This window comes from Bos taurus, chromosome 17, assembly GCF_002263795.3.
Source record: "Bos taurus isolate L1 Dominette 01449 registration number 42190680 breed Hereford chromosome 17, ARS-UCD2.0, whole genome shotgun sequence".
NCBI lineage: Eukaryota > Metazoa > Chordata > Mammalia > Artiodactyla > Bovidae > Bos > Bos taurus.
In genome coordinates, this window is record NC_037344.1 from 51839539 (window position 1) to 51859512 (window position 19974).

The 19974-nt window shown below is 44.6% G+C and overlaps 1 protein-coding gene across 1 annotated transcript in view; it reads right to left on the minus strand.

Moving 5' to 3' along the window:
• DNAH10 (dynein axonemal heavy chain 10) overlaps window positions 1-19974 on the minus strand; it is a 158671-nt gene that overhangs the window by 45483 nt on the left and 93214 nt on the right. Inside the window, exons 46-54 of the mRNA XM_024977691.2 lie at window positions 17429-17581; window positions 15764-16024; window positions 12750-12922; window positions 11273-11366; window positions 10737-10904; window positions 9861-10049; window positions 6679-6850; window positions 3757-3960; window positions 2758-2838 (exon numbers count right to left, since the gene is read on the minus strand). Coding sequence (XP_024833459.1) covers window positions 2758-2838; window positions 3757-3960; window positions 6679-6850; window positions 9861-10049; window positions 10737-10904; window positions 11273-11366; window positions 12750-12922; window positions 15764-16024; window positions 17429-17581 — 1495 coding nt within the window. The remainder of the gene's footprint in view (window positions 1-2757; window positions 2839-3756; window positions 3961-6678; window positions 6851-9860; window positions 10050-10736; window positions 10905-11272; window positions 11367-12749; window positions 12923-15763; window positions 16025-17428; window positions 17582-19974) is intronic.

Here is a 19974-nt window from a genome sequence, read left to right on the forward strand (position 1 = left end):
GATTGAAGGCAGGAGGAGAAGGGGACAACAGAGAATGAGATGGTTGGATGGCATCACCGACTCAATGGACATGAGTTTGGGTAAACTCCAGGAGTTGATGATGGATAGGGAGGCCTGGCATGCTGCAGTCCATGGGGTTGCAAAGAGTTGGACACGACTGAGTGACTGAACTGAAATGACTGATACCCTGGCAATTTCTCCAAGAACACAGAAAGCCAATGTTCTTTCCCTACATAGGAAGGTCTGTCTTGCTAAAGGCTAACACAGTGTTGGGAGAGATGCTTGAGATTCCAGGAAAGAAATTTACCCAGTGCCCTGCTATTTTCCCTGCACCCAACACGTATTTGGCACGAGGTAGATCTTCCTATGGGGTCTCCCAGGTGGTGCCAGTGGTAAAGAACCCACCTGCCAATGCAAGAGACATACGAGATGCAGGTATGATCCCCGGGTTGGAAAGATTCCTTGGAGGAAGGCATGGCACCCCACTCCAGTATTCTTTCCAGGAGAATCCCATAGACAGGGGAGCCTAGGGCATCACAAAGAGTCAGACATGACTGAGAATCTGAGCTCAGGCCTTCCTATATGTCTGCTGAAAACTTAATAATCACTTCCAGTACCAAAACCACATCAACTTGAATTATCTCACAGATTGCAAAATATTTTCACCTCAAAAATAAAGGAAGGAAGTATGACCAAAAGTAGGCATTCATCCAGATTCTGCATATTTGATCTTGAATTATACCAGGGGTCAACAAACCACAGTCCACGGGCAAATTTTACAGCATGCATGAAAAGCTTTGCCTCACAAATATCTATACTTATTGGGCACAGTCATCCCAATTCCAGGAATATATCCTAAGAGAAAAATTCTAAGTAAATTCCATGCACCATTATTTATGATGCTTAACCACTGAATACTGAAAGCAGCTAAGTACTAATGCACAGACATGGCTAAAAAGCCTATGAAAGCCAAAGTGAAAAGACAGTGAAAGCGTCAGTCACTCAGTTGTGTCCGACTCTTTATGAAACCCCATGGACTGTAGCCCGCCAGGCTCCTCTATCCATGGCAAGAATACTGGAGTAGGTTGCCCTGCCCTCCTTCAGGGGATCTTCCTGACCCAGGGTCGAACCTGAGTCTCCTGCATTGCAGGCAGATTCTTAACTGTCTGAGCCACACGGGAAGTCCAATGAAAGCTAAGGCACATCTATATCAGAGCTGGCAACTGCAGCCCCCAGGACATCTGGCCCACTGCCCATTTTTGTAAATAAAGTTTTACTGGCACACAGCCATGCCCATTGACTTACATATTGTCTATGGCCACTTTCATGATGCAATGGTGAAACTGAGCAGTTGCAACAGAGACCATATGACCCACAATGCCAAAAATATTTATCATCTAGTCATTCTCCAGGTATTCTTGCCTAGGGAATCCCAGGGACAGAGGAGCCTGGTGGGCTGCCGTCTATGGGGTCGCACAGAGTTGGACACAACCGAGCGACTTCATAGCAGCAGCATTTACAGAAAAAGTTTGCTGATCTTGGAGTTATATCATCAGAAAAGAGTCATATTCTTTTAGCCCCCTTCTCCAAAAAACTGCAATCTGTCTGTAAAGTGGGACTAGTTATTTATTGGATATGTATTTATAAGGCTAAAGCTATTCACAAGGTCACCCAGTGTCATAAAGCTGTTCAACTTAGGTCCATATAAAAGTTTTTCCCTAAGGATGAATTGACTGGCTTAAGGGCTTCCCTGGTGGTTCAGATGGTAAAGAATCTGCCTGCAATGCAGGAAAAGTGGGTTTGATCCCTGGGTCGGAAAGATCCCCTGGAGAAGGGAATGGCAACCCACTCCAGTATTCTTGCCTGGAGACGTGGACAGAGGAGCCTGGCAGGCTACAACGCACAGGGCCACGAAGAGTCAGACCAGCTAAGTGACTAACACTTTCTTATTCTGAAGATTACCATTAATAACCAAGGCCTTAGGGAGTTGAAAATTCCACACTGATGGGTAATCAGTTTACCAAAAGATTTTTCAGACATCCTTGGGGTCAGCACACATTTTCTCTAAACAACCATGAGAACCAACTGTATAGCTCAGGGAACTCTACTCAGTGCTCTGTGGTGACCTAAATGGGAAGGAAATCCAAAAAAGAGAAGATATATGTATATGTATAGCTGATTCACTTTGCTCTACAGTAGAAACTAATACACACTGTAAAGCAACTATACTACAATAAAAAAAAATTTTTTTAAGAACCAAATAGTAAATTTTTAGGCTGTGTGGGCCATACAGTCTCTGTGTCAATTACTCAACTTTGTGGTTGTAGCATAAAAGCAGCCATAGACATTATGTTTATTATGTGTTTCAATAAAACTTCATTTACTAAGACAAGCAAGGGGCTGAATTTGGCCTGCAGACCATGGTTTGCTGACCCTTACTTTCTATGATATCTAATCAATTCTTATTCTGCATTATCTCTGTAAAACCCCTGAAGTCTCTTTGGACTAAAACACAATATGAACCAAAACACACTAACAAACATCATTTATGACTGTGGAATCTACTGGACCAAAATTCAAAGTCTGGAAAAGGATGACAAATTGTTATACTGTTAATATATAGTATCTTTACCTGGAGAATCCCACAGAGGAGCCTGGTGGGCTATATTCCCTGGGGTCGGAAAGAGTCGGATATGACTTAGCGACTGAGCACGCACGCATACTGCTAACGTGGTCCTGGTATTAGCTGCCACTTACCTAAAAATGACTTCGCAACTGCATGCAGAGCTTGAGGAGGCCAGGGCATGAACCAGTCAATACCAGTGTTATTTACCAGACCTTGCAAAGAAAGAGAGATAAAAGAGATGATCCCTCTGCTACTCTGAGACCCACGGGAACATGGATACAGTCTTTGGGACCCAACAAATTGGTGAATGAGATGGACATGTCCAAAAACAACGATCAAAAACCGTTTCTCAGCCTCGGCACTATTGACATTTGACTGGATAATCCTCAGTGATGGGACTGTCTGTGCATTGTGGGGGGTTTGGCAACACCTGGTCTCTATCAGCTAGATACCAATTATACATAGCCCGCCCCACCCAAATTGTGACAACCAAAAATGTCTCCAGGCATTGACAAGTGTCCCCTGGGGAGCAAAACTGCCCCCCACCCACATTCTAGGGATAGGTTCTGCTACTTCCATGAGGATGCCAGAATTTTCCAAATAGAAGGGAGCAGAGAGCTATATTGTGTACATTATGGGCCTCGAGGCTGGGACTATGAGCTTTTCCTCATGTTAGAAAGACATCAGCCAGGACTTCCCTGAAGGTTCAGTGGTTAAGAATCCACCTGCCAATGCAGGGGACGAGGGTTCAATCCCCGGTGGGGGAACTAAGATCCCATATGCCTTGGGGCAACCAAGCCCTCCTGCACCACAACTAAAGAAACCCATTCACTGCCACAAAGACACAGCACAGTCAAAATAAATCAATAATAAAAACTTTTTTGAAAATTTAAAGTAAAAAAAGAAGGGCACCAGCCATCCATCTGCAACACAAGAGCTGGTTGGCGATTGTTGAGTGGTGGCTCCAGGCTCATCCTACATGGCAGGACTCAACTTTCAACCTAATGACCATGTCATGGGTCACTTGGCTGGTGGAACCGTGGAACCTCAGGATGCATGTCACTCCCTCACCCAAAGCATGTGCCCTACTGAAGGGGAAGAAAGGATTCGCAGGCTCTGCTCCCGGGCACCTGGGAAATTTCTGCAGCGGGTCCTCAGGGTGTCCCCCACCGGCGACATGCCCAGGACGATGTGCAGGTTGTTGGCACTCTTGTTCACGAAGTACTGCCACACGGACTCCTTGGCCGGGCCTGTCCCTTGCTTCAAAGCCTCTGGCCCAATCTGACTGAGGATAGACTCCTTTTCCTCGTCTGGGAAAAGCGCGGGTACGATGCCTAGAAAACAAAGGCCAGCATTTTGTTCAGTCTCAGGTTATTTCTCGAGGCACTGAAATGGCAGGAGCACAGTCCATGGGGTCGCAAAGAGCCAGACATGACTGAGCAGCTGAACATACACTGTGTCACCAAAGAGCAGTCACTGCTGAGTCTGAAGAGCAGGGCTTGGGTCCCGGCTCTGAGACCCAAGGCTCACTCACCGTGTATGAAAATCCCTTTGGACCTCAGTCTCCTCATCCATGAAATGGAAATAACAAATGCCTGCTACTTACCTGGGTGGGTTAATGTGAGCATCAGAGCTGGAGTTCTCAACATCAGAGCAGGAGTTCTCAAGGGGACAATTTTGCCCTCCCTAAGAGATATCCCCAAGAGACAAAAGATGATGCTGTGAAAGTGCTGCATTCAATATGCCAGCAAATTTGGAAAACTCAGCAGTGGCCACAGGACTGGAAAAGGTCAGTTTTCATTCCAATCCCTAAGAAAGGCAATGCCAAAGAATGTTCAAACTACCGCACAATTGCACTCATCTCACATGCTAGCAAAGTAATGCTCAAAATTCTCCAAGCCAGGCTTCAACAGTATGTGAACCGTGAACTCCCAGATGTTCAAGCTGGATTTAGAAAAGGCAGAGGAACCAGAGATCAAATTGCCAACATCTGCTGGATCATCGAAAAAGCAAGAGAGTTTCAGAAAAACGTCTACTTTTGTTTTATTAACTACATCAAAGCCTTTGACTGTGTGGATCACAACAAACTGGAAAATTCTTCAAGAGATGGGAATACCAGGCCACCTGACCTGCCTCCTGAGAAATCTATATGCAGGTCAGGAAGCAACAGTTAGAACTGGACATGGAACAACAGACTGGTTCCAAAACAGAAAAGGAGTACATTAAAGCTGTATATTGTCACCCTGCTTATTTAACTTATATGCAGAGTACATTACGCAAAATGCTAGGCTGGATGAAACATAAGCTGGAATCAAGATTGCCAGGAGAAATATCAATAACCTCAGATATGCAGATGACACCACCCTTATGGGAGAAAATGAAGAAGAACTAAAGAGTCTCTTGATGAAAGTGAAAGAAAATAGTAAAAAGTTGGCTTAAAACTCAACATTCAGAAAACTAAGATCATGGCATCTGGTCCCATCACTTCATGGCAAATAGATGGGGAAACAATGGAAACAGTGACAGACTTTATTTTAGGGGGCTCCAAAAGCACTGCAGATGGTGACTGCAGCCATGAAATTAAAAGACGCTTACTCCTTGGAAGAAAAGCTATGACCAACCTATATTAAAAGTAGCATGTTAAAAAGCAGAGACATTATTTTGCCAACAAAGGTCTGTCTAGTCAAAGCTATGGTTTTTCCAGTAGTCATGTATGGATGTGAGAGTTGGACTATAAAGAAAGCTGAGTGCCTAAGAATTGATGCTTTTGAACTGTGCTGTTGGAGAAGACTCTTGAGAGTCACTTAGACTGCAAGGAAATCCAACCAGTCAATCCTAAAGGAAATCAGTCCTGAATATTCATGAGGACTGGTACTGAAGCTGAAACTCCAATATTTTGGCCACCTGAAGCGAAGAGGTGACTCATTGGAAAAAACCCTGATGCTGGGAAAGATTGAAGGAGGAAGGAGAAGGGGAGACAGAGGATGAGACGGTTGGAGGGCATCACTGACTTAACAGACATGAGTTTGGGTAAACTCTGGGAGTTGGTGACGGACAGGGAAGACTGGTGTGCTGCAGTCCACAGAGTTGCAAAGAGCGATTGAATGACTGAGCTACTGAACTTAACTCAAGAGATATCTGGCAATGTCTGGAGACATTTTGGTTGTCCAATGTGTGTGTGTGTGTGTGTGTGTGTGTGTGTGTGTGTTGGGGATGGTACTAGTGTCATCTAGTGAGTAGAGGCCAGGGATGCTGCTAACATCCCATAATACCCAGAACAGCCTCCACAACAAAGAATAGAATTATTCCCGCTCCTAATGTCATTCATGTCAAGGATGAGATGCAAAGTCTTCATGATGCAGCAAAGCAAAAGGGCTTCAGACCTATTTGACCTGAATCATATGGGGTACAGACCCCTGGGGACCCCACCCAGTCTCCAAGGAAAATATACCCCGAGCCCTGCAATGGGGTTTACAGATAAGAGAATAGGTCTGATATTCACATCCCAATTACAAGTTTGTGACCCACGCACGGAAAGTCCGCTGCCAACCCAAGGACACGTGTGCTAAATGCCACATAAATAGCCGGGATGGTAAGACGCCCAGGCATTCAGGAGACAGGAGACTGCCAGAGGAGGGAGACCAGCAAGGCCCTAGAGCTAAAACCTGGGGCAAGGTTTCCTTGGTGCCGGACTGGAAAGTGGAGGTCTGCTCTTTGTGTCCCTGGCCCCTGTCCACTCCCCTCTTTCTAGTCCGAGGTTCCTCTTTTCCTTTGGTGATTCACTTCACATTCTTTCTGAGTCTGGATGTGGTTTGAGGGTGGCTCTGACACTACCCCAGGCATGATCAATCAGCATCCTGCATCACCCACCATAGACACTGGACCCTCAGCCTGGGATGCACCTGCTGGCTCCTACCCACCTGTGAGAGCTTGAATAATACCTCCTGTGTAGGTAGGAAGTGCGCTTAAGAGGTAACGCTTATCAGACAGCCTCCGCTGAAAGCTGAGCCGCAGAGACCAGCAAACCCCATGTGAGACCAGCGTCCCGGTACCTGAGGTGAGCATGTTGTTGACGAGCTCCAGGAAACCCTCCTCGGCCACGTGGGCATCCGTGAACAGGAAGATCATCATCTTGTTCTCAATGCCAAGTTTCAGGTAAAGGTTCTTCAGGTCGTCCCGGAAGTTGTTCTCAGAGTAGCCCCGGCTCAGGAGGATCTCAAACACCTGCGGACATGGAGCACAGCATCCCCGTGAGACCACTGGCCCAAGGGAGGGTCTCCACGTAAGTGCAGAGCGAGAGGGCGGCTCCCAGCTGAGCCACCATCAAAGAGGAACCAGGGCCACAGAACCGGATGACTGGGGACATTGTCACAGAATACGGTTGAGTGAGAAAGACGGGACACAGAAAACTGACACTCCTTTTTGTCGAACAAACCACAGTGGATGTTCTGTGCAGGCGTGCACGTGGGCGAGGTGAGTGTGTGCAGGGAACAAGGCTCCTGCAGATGGATTATGAATAGGGCAGAAAAAAGGGGAGTGGGGGCAGTGAAAAGGACAGCCTCCGTCATTAAAAACGAGTAATTGGATGGGACTTCCCTGGCAGTCCAGTGGTTAGGACACCGTGCTTCCACTGCAGGGGCCACGGGTTCGATCCCTGGTCGGGGAACTAAGATCCCGCAAGTCATGTGATGTGGCAGAAAAGAGTCATTTGAATTATAGGGAAGGAGATAAGGCAGAGATGGGCCACGCAACAGAGGAAATGGGTGTGGGTACAGACTCCCCATGGACAGAGGAGCCTGGCGGGCTACAGTCCATGGGGTCACAAGAGTCGGACACAACCTAGCAACTAAGCCACCACCATAGTCACCGTGAGCTCATTTAAAATGAGATAAATTGTGAGAAGATGTGTAAAGAAAAAAGACTGAAGAAGAAGCAATTTTTAAAATATTAAATTCAAAAATCCTCTGACACACAAAATAGATATAAATGGAAATAGGACACATACATAAAGCTAAGTCTTTTCTGTTCAAGCATTTCCTCCAGCTCAGATGTGTAGAAGTTTAACTGTGAGCAGTCGTTTTAAAACAGCTCAGATTTATGGTAGCAGAGAAACCCTTCATTTCCTCTCTCCTCTCCACCTCTATTCACACACACACACAAACATACACACACAAAGCCTCTTTCACACTCAGCCAGTCATGCACATTCATAGCCACACATGCTCACATGGTAACTCCCACACTCAACACACTTTTATGTTTATGGGCACACACATAGTTTGTCACACACTTTCACAGTCATAGTCACTCACACACATTCTCACACACACAATTACACAAACTTGCATGTCCAAACTTGCACACAGTCTCACACACAGTCACACACACAAACTCAGGGCAATTTGGATGCCCTTCAGCCAAATGTAATCTGGCCCGGCACAGCCATAAATAAATAGACAAGACTCTCAATTCTTTTAAAGAGTAATACAATAAATAAATAAATAAAGAGTAATAAACCACATACAATGAATAATAGAATGCCACCACACCCACCACCCATATTTAACATTTGCTAAAAACCCAAAACTCATATATTTTCTTCAAACCTATTTTTAACAAAGCTATGGATAAAATTAAAAGTCCTTTACTTCTCCCCTGGTCCTCCATCCCCAGGCCCCCCAGTTTTTTGGCCCTGCTTCGAGGCAAGTGGGATCTCAGTTTTCTACCAGGGATCACATCCGTGCCCCTGCAGTAAAGGATCCAAGTCCTAAACACCGGACCACCAGGCAAGTCCCTTGGCCCTTTTTACTCCCACTTCAAGGAGGCACACTCCACCACGAATTCGCCTTTCTAATGTGAACTCTAGTGTCATGGGTCAAAAACCTTTTAAAAACATATACCCTTGAATCCTCTAACTTCCCAATTTCAAAAAAAAAAAATGATCATAAAAACAGAGCAAAACAATAGGCAAAAACAGAGGCATCGAGGATAACGCAAGACCCAAGTTACGAACAGAATCAGATACCAAAGAACTAAGGAGGGTGTGTGGGGAGGGTGAGCAGTGGAGTTGACGCTTCTTCAAAACTGAGTCTCACTGCAGGATGCACGTCTCACAGTGATGGACCAGGCTGGCAAGTTACGTGTGGGCACTGCAGGACTATCTGTAAGAGTCTCAGGGTGGTGTAGAGACACGGGGCCCCACTCACACAGTGCTGGAGGGATGTCAAATGGTGCAGCCCCTTGGGCAAACAATCTGGCAGTTTCTCAGATGGATCAACAGAGAATTACCCTACGACCCAGCAACTCCACTCCTAGCATCCACCCAAGACAAATGAAAATATATGTCCCTGCAGAATCCTGTACATGAATGTTTATACCAGCATAATTCATAGTAGTCAAAAGATGGAAGTAATCCAAATGACTGTCAATGAATGAATGGATAACTGAAACGTGGTCTACCATACAATGGAACGTGATTCAGCCACATAAGGAATGAAACACTTACACGGGGACGACGTTTGGAAACATTATGCTAAGTGCAAGAAGGCGTCACAAAAGACCACAGGCTTTGAGATCCTATTGTATGAAAAGCCCAGAATAGGAAAGTCAAGAGAGAAAGAAAGATTAATGATGTCTTAAGGCTGAGGGGCTGGAAGAACAGGAAGATACGGAGCTTGGGATTTCTTCTTTGGATGAAGAAAATGTTCTGAAATTGAATGTGATGGTTTCACAACCTTCTGAACATAAAAAATTATTGAATTGTATACCTTAAGTGGATGAATTGTACGATTTAGATACTGTATCTCAATAAAAATATTTTTTTGTTGTTTCTGTTTAATTGTTTTTTGAAGATTCTAAGAATGGCTCAGAACTTTGGATGGTGGTTGTATTGAAACAACAGCACATCAATGACCATGAACACTGGGTCCATGGAGGTTTTGGCTAAGATCCCCTCTACACGAGTACACATCACACATTATGCATCACAGGACTTGCTCATGTTTGACTCTCGAACTTGATTTGACATATTCTACATTCCAAAAACAATACAATAGTTAGATGCTTCAAATATTCAGTTAAAATAATATCGATTCCCCCCTCCCAGAAAAAACCATTTGATATTCTGAAAAAGCATCATGTTATGATCTGTAATACATTGTTCGAATTTTTGCAGGAACTACTAACTGCAGAAATTGGCATAGCAAAGCCATTTTCTAGCAGGGAGTTTGGCTCACCTCGTAGCCAGCTGTGAAGGCAGCCAACCTGGCCAGAGACTGCTTCCCAGAGCCCCCAACCCCAACCAGCAGGGCGTGGCCTCGGTCCATTCGAATGATGCGGTGCACACGGGTCAGATGCTCCAGAGCATCGTCAAAGAGAACCAAGTTCATTTTGGTGTTGCTTTCATTATACTCTTCAAGGATTTCCTGAATTTTAGACCAAAAATAAAATTTTTTTAAGGACCACTGACTTTTAAGAGACAGACTCTCTCTTCTGTGCAGGAGAGATTAAAAATGGAGGAGAGACTGTTTTGAATGTCAATAGTGGTTGAAATGAGTAAATCATTTGGGTTCACAAGACTAACTTTCACAAACAAGATTTCAATCTGCGGGACATCCCAGGCATCCAGTGGGTAAGACGCTGAGCTTCCAATGCAGGGGTCATGAGTTCGATCCCTGGTCAGGGAACTAAGAACCCTCATGCTGCACGGCATGGCCAAAATAAACTGACTAAATTAAATAAAATTTAAAAAGATTTCGATCTGCTGGTCTGTGATCAGCCAGCAGTAAGCCAAAGATGACCACAAGGCTTGCCTTATGAATTAAGATGAAAATGAACATTAGGGAATCAGATGAGGGGTTCCCAAAGTTGGGTGTGCACCAGAACCCTGGCACCCTCCATGGGTTTGATGAAGGGAAACGTATGAAGATGGGTCCCAGGGGTCTGAATGAATAAATTCATCAGGTCATTGACATGCACCACAGGACGTGGACACCACTGGGTCAGACACAAGCCCACATTCCCAAGTTACAGACAGGCACGTCGTTCTCCCCAGCTCCACCTCCTGGGCACCCATGTAATATAATCCTGGGAGAGGTGAGCCCCGTCCGCACCTGGAACAAAGCCTTGGCTGCCTCATAATCCTGAATATCTTCATAAATGCGTGCTTCCTCTTCATGCAGAGCTGTCCGGAAGTCTCCAAACAGGATGGGGTCCCTCATCACCACCTCCACATCATCGTTAAAATGTGCCGTGACCAAGATTCTTATGTGCTCCTGGACCTTACAACACAAGATCACTTCAGGACCCAAACTCCCACCACGCATGTGCTAAGACTTATCAGAAAAAGAGCATAGGCTAGGATTATCTGAAGTCATTTGCATTTGATTTTTTTCCCCTTTGCTGCTAAGTACTTAACAATTCACCCTCCTTTATCTATTGACTTCCATTGTTAGTCTCTATTTTTCTGTAAAGTCCCATATAAAAAAATACATTAAAAAAATGTTGTGTTTTTGTTTTGTACTTTTTCATTTCACCCAGAGACAAATTTTGTAGTTAGAGTTTTGCTTTTTGTTTGTTTGTTTTGAGTTCTGGGTGGTTTTTGTTTGTTTGTCTTTTGCATTTGCTGGTACATTTTCAATGTACTGACCAGCTCCTTGTCTGTTTCATTGATCAACCGGTCATGGAAGACTCTCAGACACTCATTCCTCCAGACTCTCACCATCTGGGTCACCGTCTGGAATCTACAGGATGGAAGGGGCAAAATTAGCCACAAAGTTATCTAGAGAAGAGCAGGCTGGATGCTACTATTTTCAGATGACTATACAGGGTGCAGAAAAGGACATATCTATAGTCTCCCCCCTCAACCCAGTTCCATATTAATTGAAACTTAATGACGTGAAGTGAAGTGAAAGTCACTCAGTGTCCGACTCTTTGCAACCCCACAGACTATAAAGTCCATGAAATTCTTCAGGCTAGAAAACTGGAGTGGGTAGCCTTTCCCTTCTCCAGGGGATCTTCCCAACCCAGGGACCAAACCCAGGTCTCCCGCATTGCAGGCAGATTCTTTACCAGCTGAGCCACAAGAGAAGCCCAAGAATACTGGAGTGGGTGACCTATCCCTTCTCCAGGGGATCTTCCCAACCCAGGGATTGAACTGGAGTCTCCTGCATTGCAGGTGGATTCTTTACCATCTAAGCTATCAGGGAAGCCTGAAACTTAATGGACACTAACAATTTAAATGTAAAGACTATAATGTTGTCATTTATAGCTCCTCCTGCTGCAGAGAAAAAAAAAAAGAACATTATCTACAAGTGATGTAAAAGACATGAGAACTTAATGGGACTCCTCCTCACTGGAATTTATTAATTTAACATCAGCTGCAGAGCCACTGGCAGCTCCTTTTTCTAAGAACCAGCTCCACCTGACCCCAATTCTGGGTCTTTCTCTGGTTTCTGGCAAAGAGGCCTCACTCCACCCATAAATACCCAGACCGGCCCCCTCCTGAACTGCCATTCTGAACCTTTCAAGGGCACTGAGAGTCACTGTGGGCATGTGGAAAGTTCCTGATTCATTTTTCAATATTTTGTGGATTCATAATGTAAATCCATAAAATTGGGACATCCCTGAAAATCTACATAGATGAAATATACATTAATGTAAATACACAAATTCATCTAGTTTTCATGAGTAAATTTCTACACCAAGACTTAAATCCCTCTGTCTTCTGTGGTTAACTTCTCCCAAAGACACATAAAATATAACCAGTTGGCAACTGGAAACAATTCAGTTGTATGAATGAAAGACTCCACTGGGCAAACTCCACCTTTAGAACTGAGAACAAAGGTCGGCATAACATCCCCACCTCTGGGTTGAACACACCTGTCCACTTGGCCTCACACCTGCCTCTCTTGGCTTCCCCAGCCTTCAACTCAAGGGCTCAAGAGGCATCAAGTCTTAACCAAGCATTTGACTCTGTTCTTTGTTTAACATAAACAAAAAGACACTGGGTGATTAATTGACACATGGATTCACATCGCATTTCCTGATAGCTCCTCTGTCTTAAAAGAATAGGAGAAGCTATCATACCAATGAGGCATCTTTTAGTAAGATAAGACAAAACTCACCGTTCGGGGTTAGTGAGGACAAGACCGTTATAAACCCGTGAGAGATCTCGAAGGTTAAAGATGTAATGGAACTTGGACGGGGTGGGCGGCAGATCCTGAACAATGTTTTTGTAAAGAGTCAACGTGCAGGATGTCAGCTTGTCACTCACAGCCACGATGCTCTCATGAAACACCTACAGAATGAAAAGACCCGCCCCCCCACACCAAGTGTCTCTCAATGGATGAACGGGGTAAGCAAAATGTGGTCCATCCATTATCATGGAGTATGATTTGGCCAGGAAGAGGAGCAAAACACTGACATAGAATACAATGTAGATGAACCTTGAAGACATCATGCTGAGTGAAAGAAGCCAAACACAGAAGACCACATATTGTATGATTCCACTGATAGGAAGTGTCCAGAATAGGACAATCCATAGAGACAGAGTCCAGATTAGTGGTTGCCAGGGGCTGAAGGACAGAATGGAATAACTGTTTTGGGGGTGATAAAAATATTCTGGAACTAGACAGTGGTGATAGTTGTACAACATTATGAAAGTACTAAGTGTCACTGAACTGTGTATTTTAAAATGGTTTTAATAGCTAGTCTTACATTGCATGAATTTTTCTATAATTTTTAAAACATATTTTATTTATTATCTTACTTATTGGCTGTGCTAGGTCTTTGTTGCTGCACTGGGGCTTTTCCTAGTTTTGGCAAGTGGGGGCGACTGAGCTGCGGTGCTCAGGCTTCCCACTGCAGTAGCTCCCCTCACACACACCCCCCGCCCCCAGTGCTGAGCACAGGCTCCCGGCACGCAGGCCCAGCACTTGAGGCTGACAGGCTTAGCTGCTCCACAGCATATGGGATCCTCCCAGACTAGGGATTGAACCGGTGTCCCCTGCACAGCAGATTCTTAACCACTGGACCAACCACCAGGGAAAACCCATCATCAATTTTTTTGTGAGGAGGTAAGAAAAAAAAAGGAAGGACCAGAGAAACTAATTATCTGATCTGCTTTTGTTTCCCCAGATTTTCACATTAACTGACAAGTCAACATGATATGAAACCAAAGCCCCAAACCAACCCTCCATCTGAGACTGATGTGACTTGCACAGACCTCACAGTTTTGGAAGTGAATGGCTTGTGGTAGGGCATGAACATGCCAGGTGCTCCCTGATCACATCTGGCCTTCCCACACCTTCATCTTTCTTGCCTGGTCCCTCAAGACTTTGAGTGAGCAAGCCTGCTTTAGAAGAGCGATGCCAGGATCAGAGGTCATTATTTAAATGAAGGGGTTCCATTTGTAAAGTGTGAAAATGTTAGTCGCTCAGTCATGTCTGACTCTTTGTGACCCCATGGAATGTAGCCCACCAGGCTCTGTCCATGGGATTCTCCAGGCAAGAATACTGGAATGAGTTGCCATTCCCTTCTCCAGGGGATCTTCCTGACCCAGAGTCTCCTGGATTGCAGGCTGATTCTTTAGGGTCTGAGCCACCGGGGAAGCCCATCTGTAGAGGTCATGTAAATCATGGTGACATAACAGCAGTAACTAGTATCTAATGAGGATCGGTGTGTGCACTCTGCCACACACATTACATGCACTTTCTCCCTTCATTCTTCCAAAACATCAGGGAGGCCGGTACCAGCATTACCTCCCTATTCTGGATGAGGATGGGCATAGGAGAGAGCTCCAGGGACTTGCCCAAGGAGCAGAATGGGTACTGACTCCAGAGCCCACATCCTGTAGTTGCTTCATTGCTGTCACTCAAGGTGGCCTATGTAACTCAGGGCCACACCATGATTTCCGTGGACCCTAGGCACTGATGCCTTCATGGGCCCCTTCCTCCATAAAAATATATTACTTATATATACATTTATATATTCTTTTATTACTTAATTATAATTAAATATATTAGCTTGTATATTTTATGATTAACTTGGTATAAAGATGAATATAATCTAGGCTGGATTAGACTGATTCCTTTCTTCTGATTTTGAGAGAAATTAAAACCTGTTCATGGGCCTCTAAAAGCACCATGGGCTCTAGGCTTTGTGCTTGCTGTGCCAAATGCATACATCATTACCAAGTTTCTACCAACCAGGCCCTCCGGTTTAGACTTCTAATTAAGTCAAGTTACCCACAGCCTAAATGGGAGAAGAATTTGAAAAAGAATAGGACTTCCCTAGGTCATGTACACATTGCTATATTCAAAATGGATAACCAACAAGGACCTGTTGTATAGCACATGGAACTCTACTCCATGTTATATGGCAGCCTGGATGGGAGGAGGGTTTGGGGAAGAAGGGATACCTGTATATGTATGGCTGAGTCCCTTCCTGTTCATCTGAAACTGCCACAACATTGTTAATCAGCTATAACCCAATACAAACTAAAAGTTAAAAGTTTGAAGGTGATGTATGGAACAGTCTTATGGACTCTGTGGGAGAGGGATAGGGTGGGAAGATTTGGGAGAATGGCATTGAAACATGTAAAATATCATGTATGAAACGAGATGCCAGTCCAGGTTCAATGCACGATACTGGATGCTTGGGGCTAGTGCACTGGGATGACCTAGAGGGATGGTATGGGGAGGGAGGAGGGAGGAGGGTTCAGGATGGGGAGCACATGTATACCTGTGATGGATTCATTTTGATATTTGGCAAAACTAATACAATTATGTAAAGTTTAAAAATAAAATAAAATTAAAAAAAAAAGTTTGAAGGTGAAAAAAAAGAATAGGACTTCCCTGGTGGTCCAATGGTAAAGAATCTGCCTGCCAATGAAGGAATATAGGTTCGATCTCTGGTCCAGGAATATCCCACACACCTCATAGCAGCTGATGAAGCCCATGCACCCTAGGGCCCATGCTCCTCAACAATAGAAGACCCTACTCACTGCAACTAGAGAAAGCCTGCATGCAGTGATGAAAACCCAGCATGGTCAAAAATACATGAGTCAAGAAAATTTTTTTAAAATAAAAGGAAAAAGAAAAAGAATAGATTCGTGTATATGTTTAAAAAAAAAAGTTACCGAGGTGTGGCCTTTGAGGATAGAGGAATAAATTAAGTGCAAAGACTCCTCGGAAGGAAAGGGAATGTTGAAGACACTGAAGAGCGAAGTAAATCTTGGATCGACTTCGTTGCGGCCTCCTCCAGCTTTCCCCATCGCAGCAATAAAGCCGAGGTCACGGATGCTTTTACAGTTCAGCTCCTTCCCCCGGTCATACAAGAAGCCTTTTTCCAAGAGCAGTTTCAGCAGGGCAATTGGCTGCTGTGTGCCATATTCATCCACCTCAATTGTTTTACAGAAAAGGAAGAACAGTGATATTGTAAAGCAGAACCCAGCAACACCTTTGCTGACCATCTCAACTAAATCCCCTGGAGAAGGGAAAGGCTACTCACTCCAGTATTCTGGCCTAGAGAACTCTATGGACTGTATAGTCCCTGGAGTCACAAAGAGTCGGACACGACTGATCGACTTACACTTTCATTTCAGCTAAATCCCATCTCCTTTCACCCTCTCAGAGTGCTCTGGTTTGAGTTTCACTGGGCTTCTCAAAGTTTGCAGTTCTGTATATTCATTTGTAGTTTGTTTTTTTTTTTTTTAAATCTGTGTCCCTCTCTAGATTGTAAACTCCCTGAAGGCAGGAACTACATATATTTTGTTCATCACTTCACAGCACCAGTCCCCATAGGAGATGCTCAATAGATATGTCAATTGGATGGATGGATGGATAAACAAGTGTATGGATGGATGGTTGGATGCATAGATCGATAGATGCATAGATAGATGGGTGTGTGTATGGGTATAAACATGGGTGAATAAATGCATGGATGGATGTATGGATAGATGGATAGATGCATGGATGGATGGAGAGATGGATGGATGCATGGATAGATGGATGCCTGCATGCATCCACGGACAGACGCATGGATCCTGGCTTTGTAAACAGTCCATCTAGAAGATACATTTTTGGTGGGGGGAATGGTTCTGCAGACATGATAATAAATTTCAATCCCAGTACTAAGAAAACTTTGCACCTCTTAGGCTCTAGTCCCAGAAACAAACTCCTGGTGCCTGTGAACATTCCCTTGCTCTAGGCAATTTTGGTAAAATCTAGATTTTGGTAAATCTAGAGGAATTCTTAGGAAGTGCCTGCCCTTACACTTCCCATGTATGTCACTCAGTCATGTCTGACTCTTTTATGACCCCATGGGCTGTAACCTGTAAGGGTCCTCTCTCCACGGGATTCCCCAGGCAAGAATGCCAGAGTGGGTTGCCACTTCCTAGTCCAGGGGATCTTCCTGACCCAGGGATTGAACCCACGTCTCCTGCATCTACTACACTGGCAGGCAGACTCTTTACCACTGTACCACCTGGCTCCCCAGGTGTACAGGAGTGAGAACAGTATTATTATCTAAAGTATAGCTCATCTGGAACCACTTACTCATACATGGAACTATATACACTGAATATAGTTCAGAAGCTGCCTGCTACCTGCTTTAATCCTTGGAGAAACTAAGGAACGCATCTAAGGAAAGAGTCCCTCCAGTCACATGGTCCCCTAAGCTGATTCTCCATAACCTGGCCCTACAGACACTGTGAAGACTAAAAGACAGATGCTTTCACGTTCACTCAAACCCGTTACATAGTCCCGCCACTGCCCCCCCACCCCACCCACTCGGCCTCACCAACCTTCGGCATGTTCATGTCATCCATGAACACCAGGAGGCGTTTTCCCATGGGTGGGCCATAAGTGTCTTTGGTTCGTTTTTCCACATTGGCTTCTAAATTTCTTTGGATATCCATGGACGTGGTGCGGGAGGAGAAACTGACCATTAACACAATCTGAAACAGAAAGAGATAATTCCAAAACACGGTCTTTTTTCATGGTACCTTCATGAAATATTTGATTGTAAGCTACCATCTATTTTACAGATTCACTGGTATCTGAACTAATTTTTTTGCAACCCAATACAAGCCTGAAGTTCATTGTATATTTTAACGCTAAAGCAAGAATTCCTCTTTCCTTATGAAAGGTTGTAAGAGGCAATAACTAGTTGCCAGGTGAACAGTGTGGACTGGGGAGCAATGTGGATTGGTCGGGGTGGGGGGGTACTGGGCCTACACAGTTCTAACCAGGCGACCTCAGAACCATTGCTTAAGCTTTCAGAGCCTCCTTCTTCTCATCTGAAATATTATTTTAATGATATTTATTTGCACTACTTCACAGAGTGATTTTTATCATGTGAGATGAAATATATCAAAGTATTTTCAAAATGACAAAGCAATATTCAAATATAAGTTACTATCACGCCTGCTACATCTAAATAAATAAGTCAAAGAGAGCACAAACATGCAAACTGGTATATACTGAATGCATAAAGAACAAAGTCCTACTACACAGCACAGGGAACTATATTCAATATCCTGCGATTAAACCACAGTGGAAAAGAGTATGAAAAAGAAAGTGCACATATATATATATGTGTTTGTCTGTTAATCATTCAGTCATGTCCCACTCTTTGCAATGCCATGGACTGTAGCCCACCAGGCTCCTCTGCCCATGGAATTCTCCAGGCAAGAATACTGGAGTGGGTTGCCATTCCCTTCTCCAGGGGATCTTTCTGACCCAGGGATCGAACCCGAGTCTCCTGTATTGCTGGCAGGTTCTTTACCGTCTGAGCCACCAGAGAAGCCTATATAAAGAAACTATACGTGTATATATGTGTATGTATATAAACACATATAAACTATATATGTGTATATAAAACTGAGTCATTTTGCTGTATAGCAGTAATTAACACAACATTGTAAATTAACTATATTTCAATAAAAAAAATTTTTTTTTAAAGAACACAAACAACCACTGATTAGTCCTTGGAAGGAACTGCTGAGAAAAGGGTAAGGGAGGGCCCCTGGTCCCTCTGTGGGGTGGACATTTTCATGCACGTGTACTTGGGGTTTCTCCCTCACCCCTTCTTGGAGCAATTAATGACAGATCATTGATCAGTGGCTCCCATACTTAATTATGCATTAGAACCACCTGGAGGGATCTTCCTCTCAGCCCAATGGGTTCCCATCCTGAGAGTTTCCGATTCAGTAGGTCCCAGTTTAAGCAAGTTTTCAGGTGATGCTTATGCTGCAGGTCCAGGGACCACACTTTAAGAAACCCTGTGGGACTTCCCTGAGGGTCCAGTGAGTAAGAATCCACTTGCCAACACAGGGAACATGAGTTCGATCCCTGGTCAGGGAACTAAGGTCCTACATGCCTCAGAGCAATTAAGCACACGTACCTATAGCCTACAACAAAGAGTCTACAACAGCCTCTTCTCTGCAACAAGAGAAGCCACCACAATGAGAAGCCTGTGTATCACAACTAGAGAGTAGCCCCTGCTTGCCGCAACTAGAGAAAGCACGCACGCAGCAACAAAGACCCAGTGCAACCAAAAATATAAATAAATAAAAAAGAACCACTGCCTTAGATAACACCCTTCTCCTGGGTGCCCACAAATGCAGGTGCAGCTGACCTGAACATGGGGGAATAAACATGCATGTCTGTACTGTGAACGTGTTTGGATGTGTCTTTCTTTTTTTGTCTCACCTTGAGGCTTGCCAGATTTTAGTTCCCTGACCAAGAATTGAACCTCCGCAGTGAAAGCATGGAGTTCTAACCACTGAACTGTGCCTTGTTGGATCTATGAGCACCAGCTGCTGAGTCTCGGTGGAGAGGAGCACAGAGGCTGGCGGGGGTGGGGCTACTGAAGTCAAGTTTTCTTTACCCAACTCCATAAACTTGTAGGCCCCTCTGGCTGTAAACACTCCTCAAGTGCCCTCCACAATGGCATTCTTAAAGCTAAATAGCCATGCTTGCGCACGCCAGTACATGAGTGAGCTTGACCATCCATTTGGGGGCAGCAAGGCCCAATCCTGCCCTCAACCATTATGTGCCCATCACAAACCCAGGCTGACCACTCCCTACCCCGGAAGGCCACAGGATTCCCTGGAGTCCCTCTGCCACATGTAGCACAGGTGTAAGGAAGAGTCAGAGAGGAGAGCAGTGGGAAGCTTTTCTCTGGTTGGAGGTTCCAGAAGGCCAGAATCAGAATCAAGAACCTCAAAGATGGACAACGTTAACAAGGAACTGGATAAGTGCGTGCACTGGGGACAAGTATGTGACAGCTGGACATCCCGAAAATCACAGGCAGCTTCTTGGAGGAGATAAGAGTCTTTACTTGGTA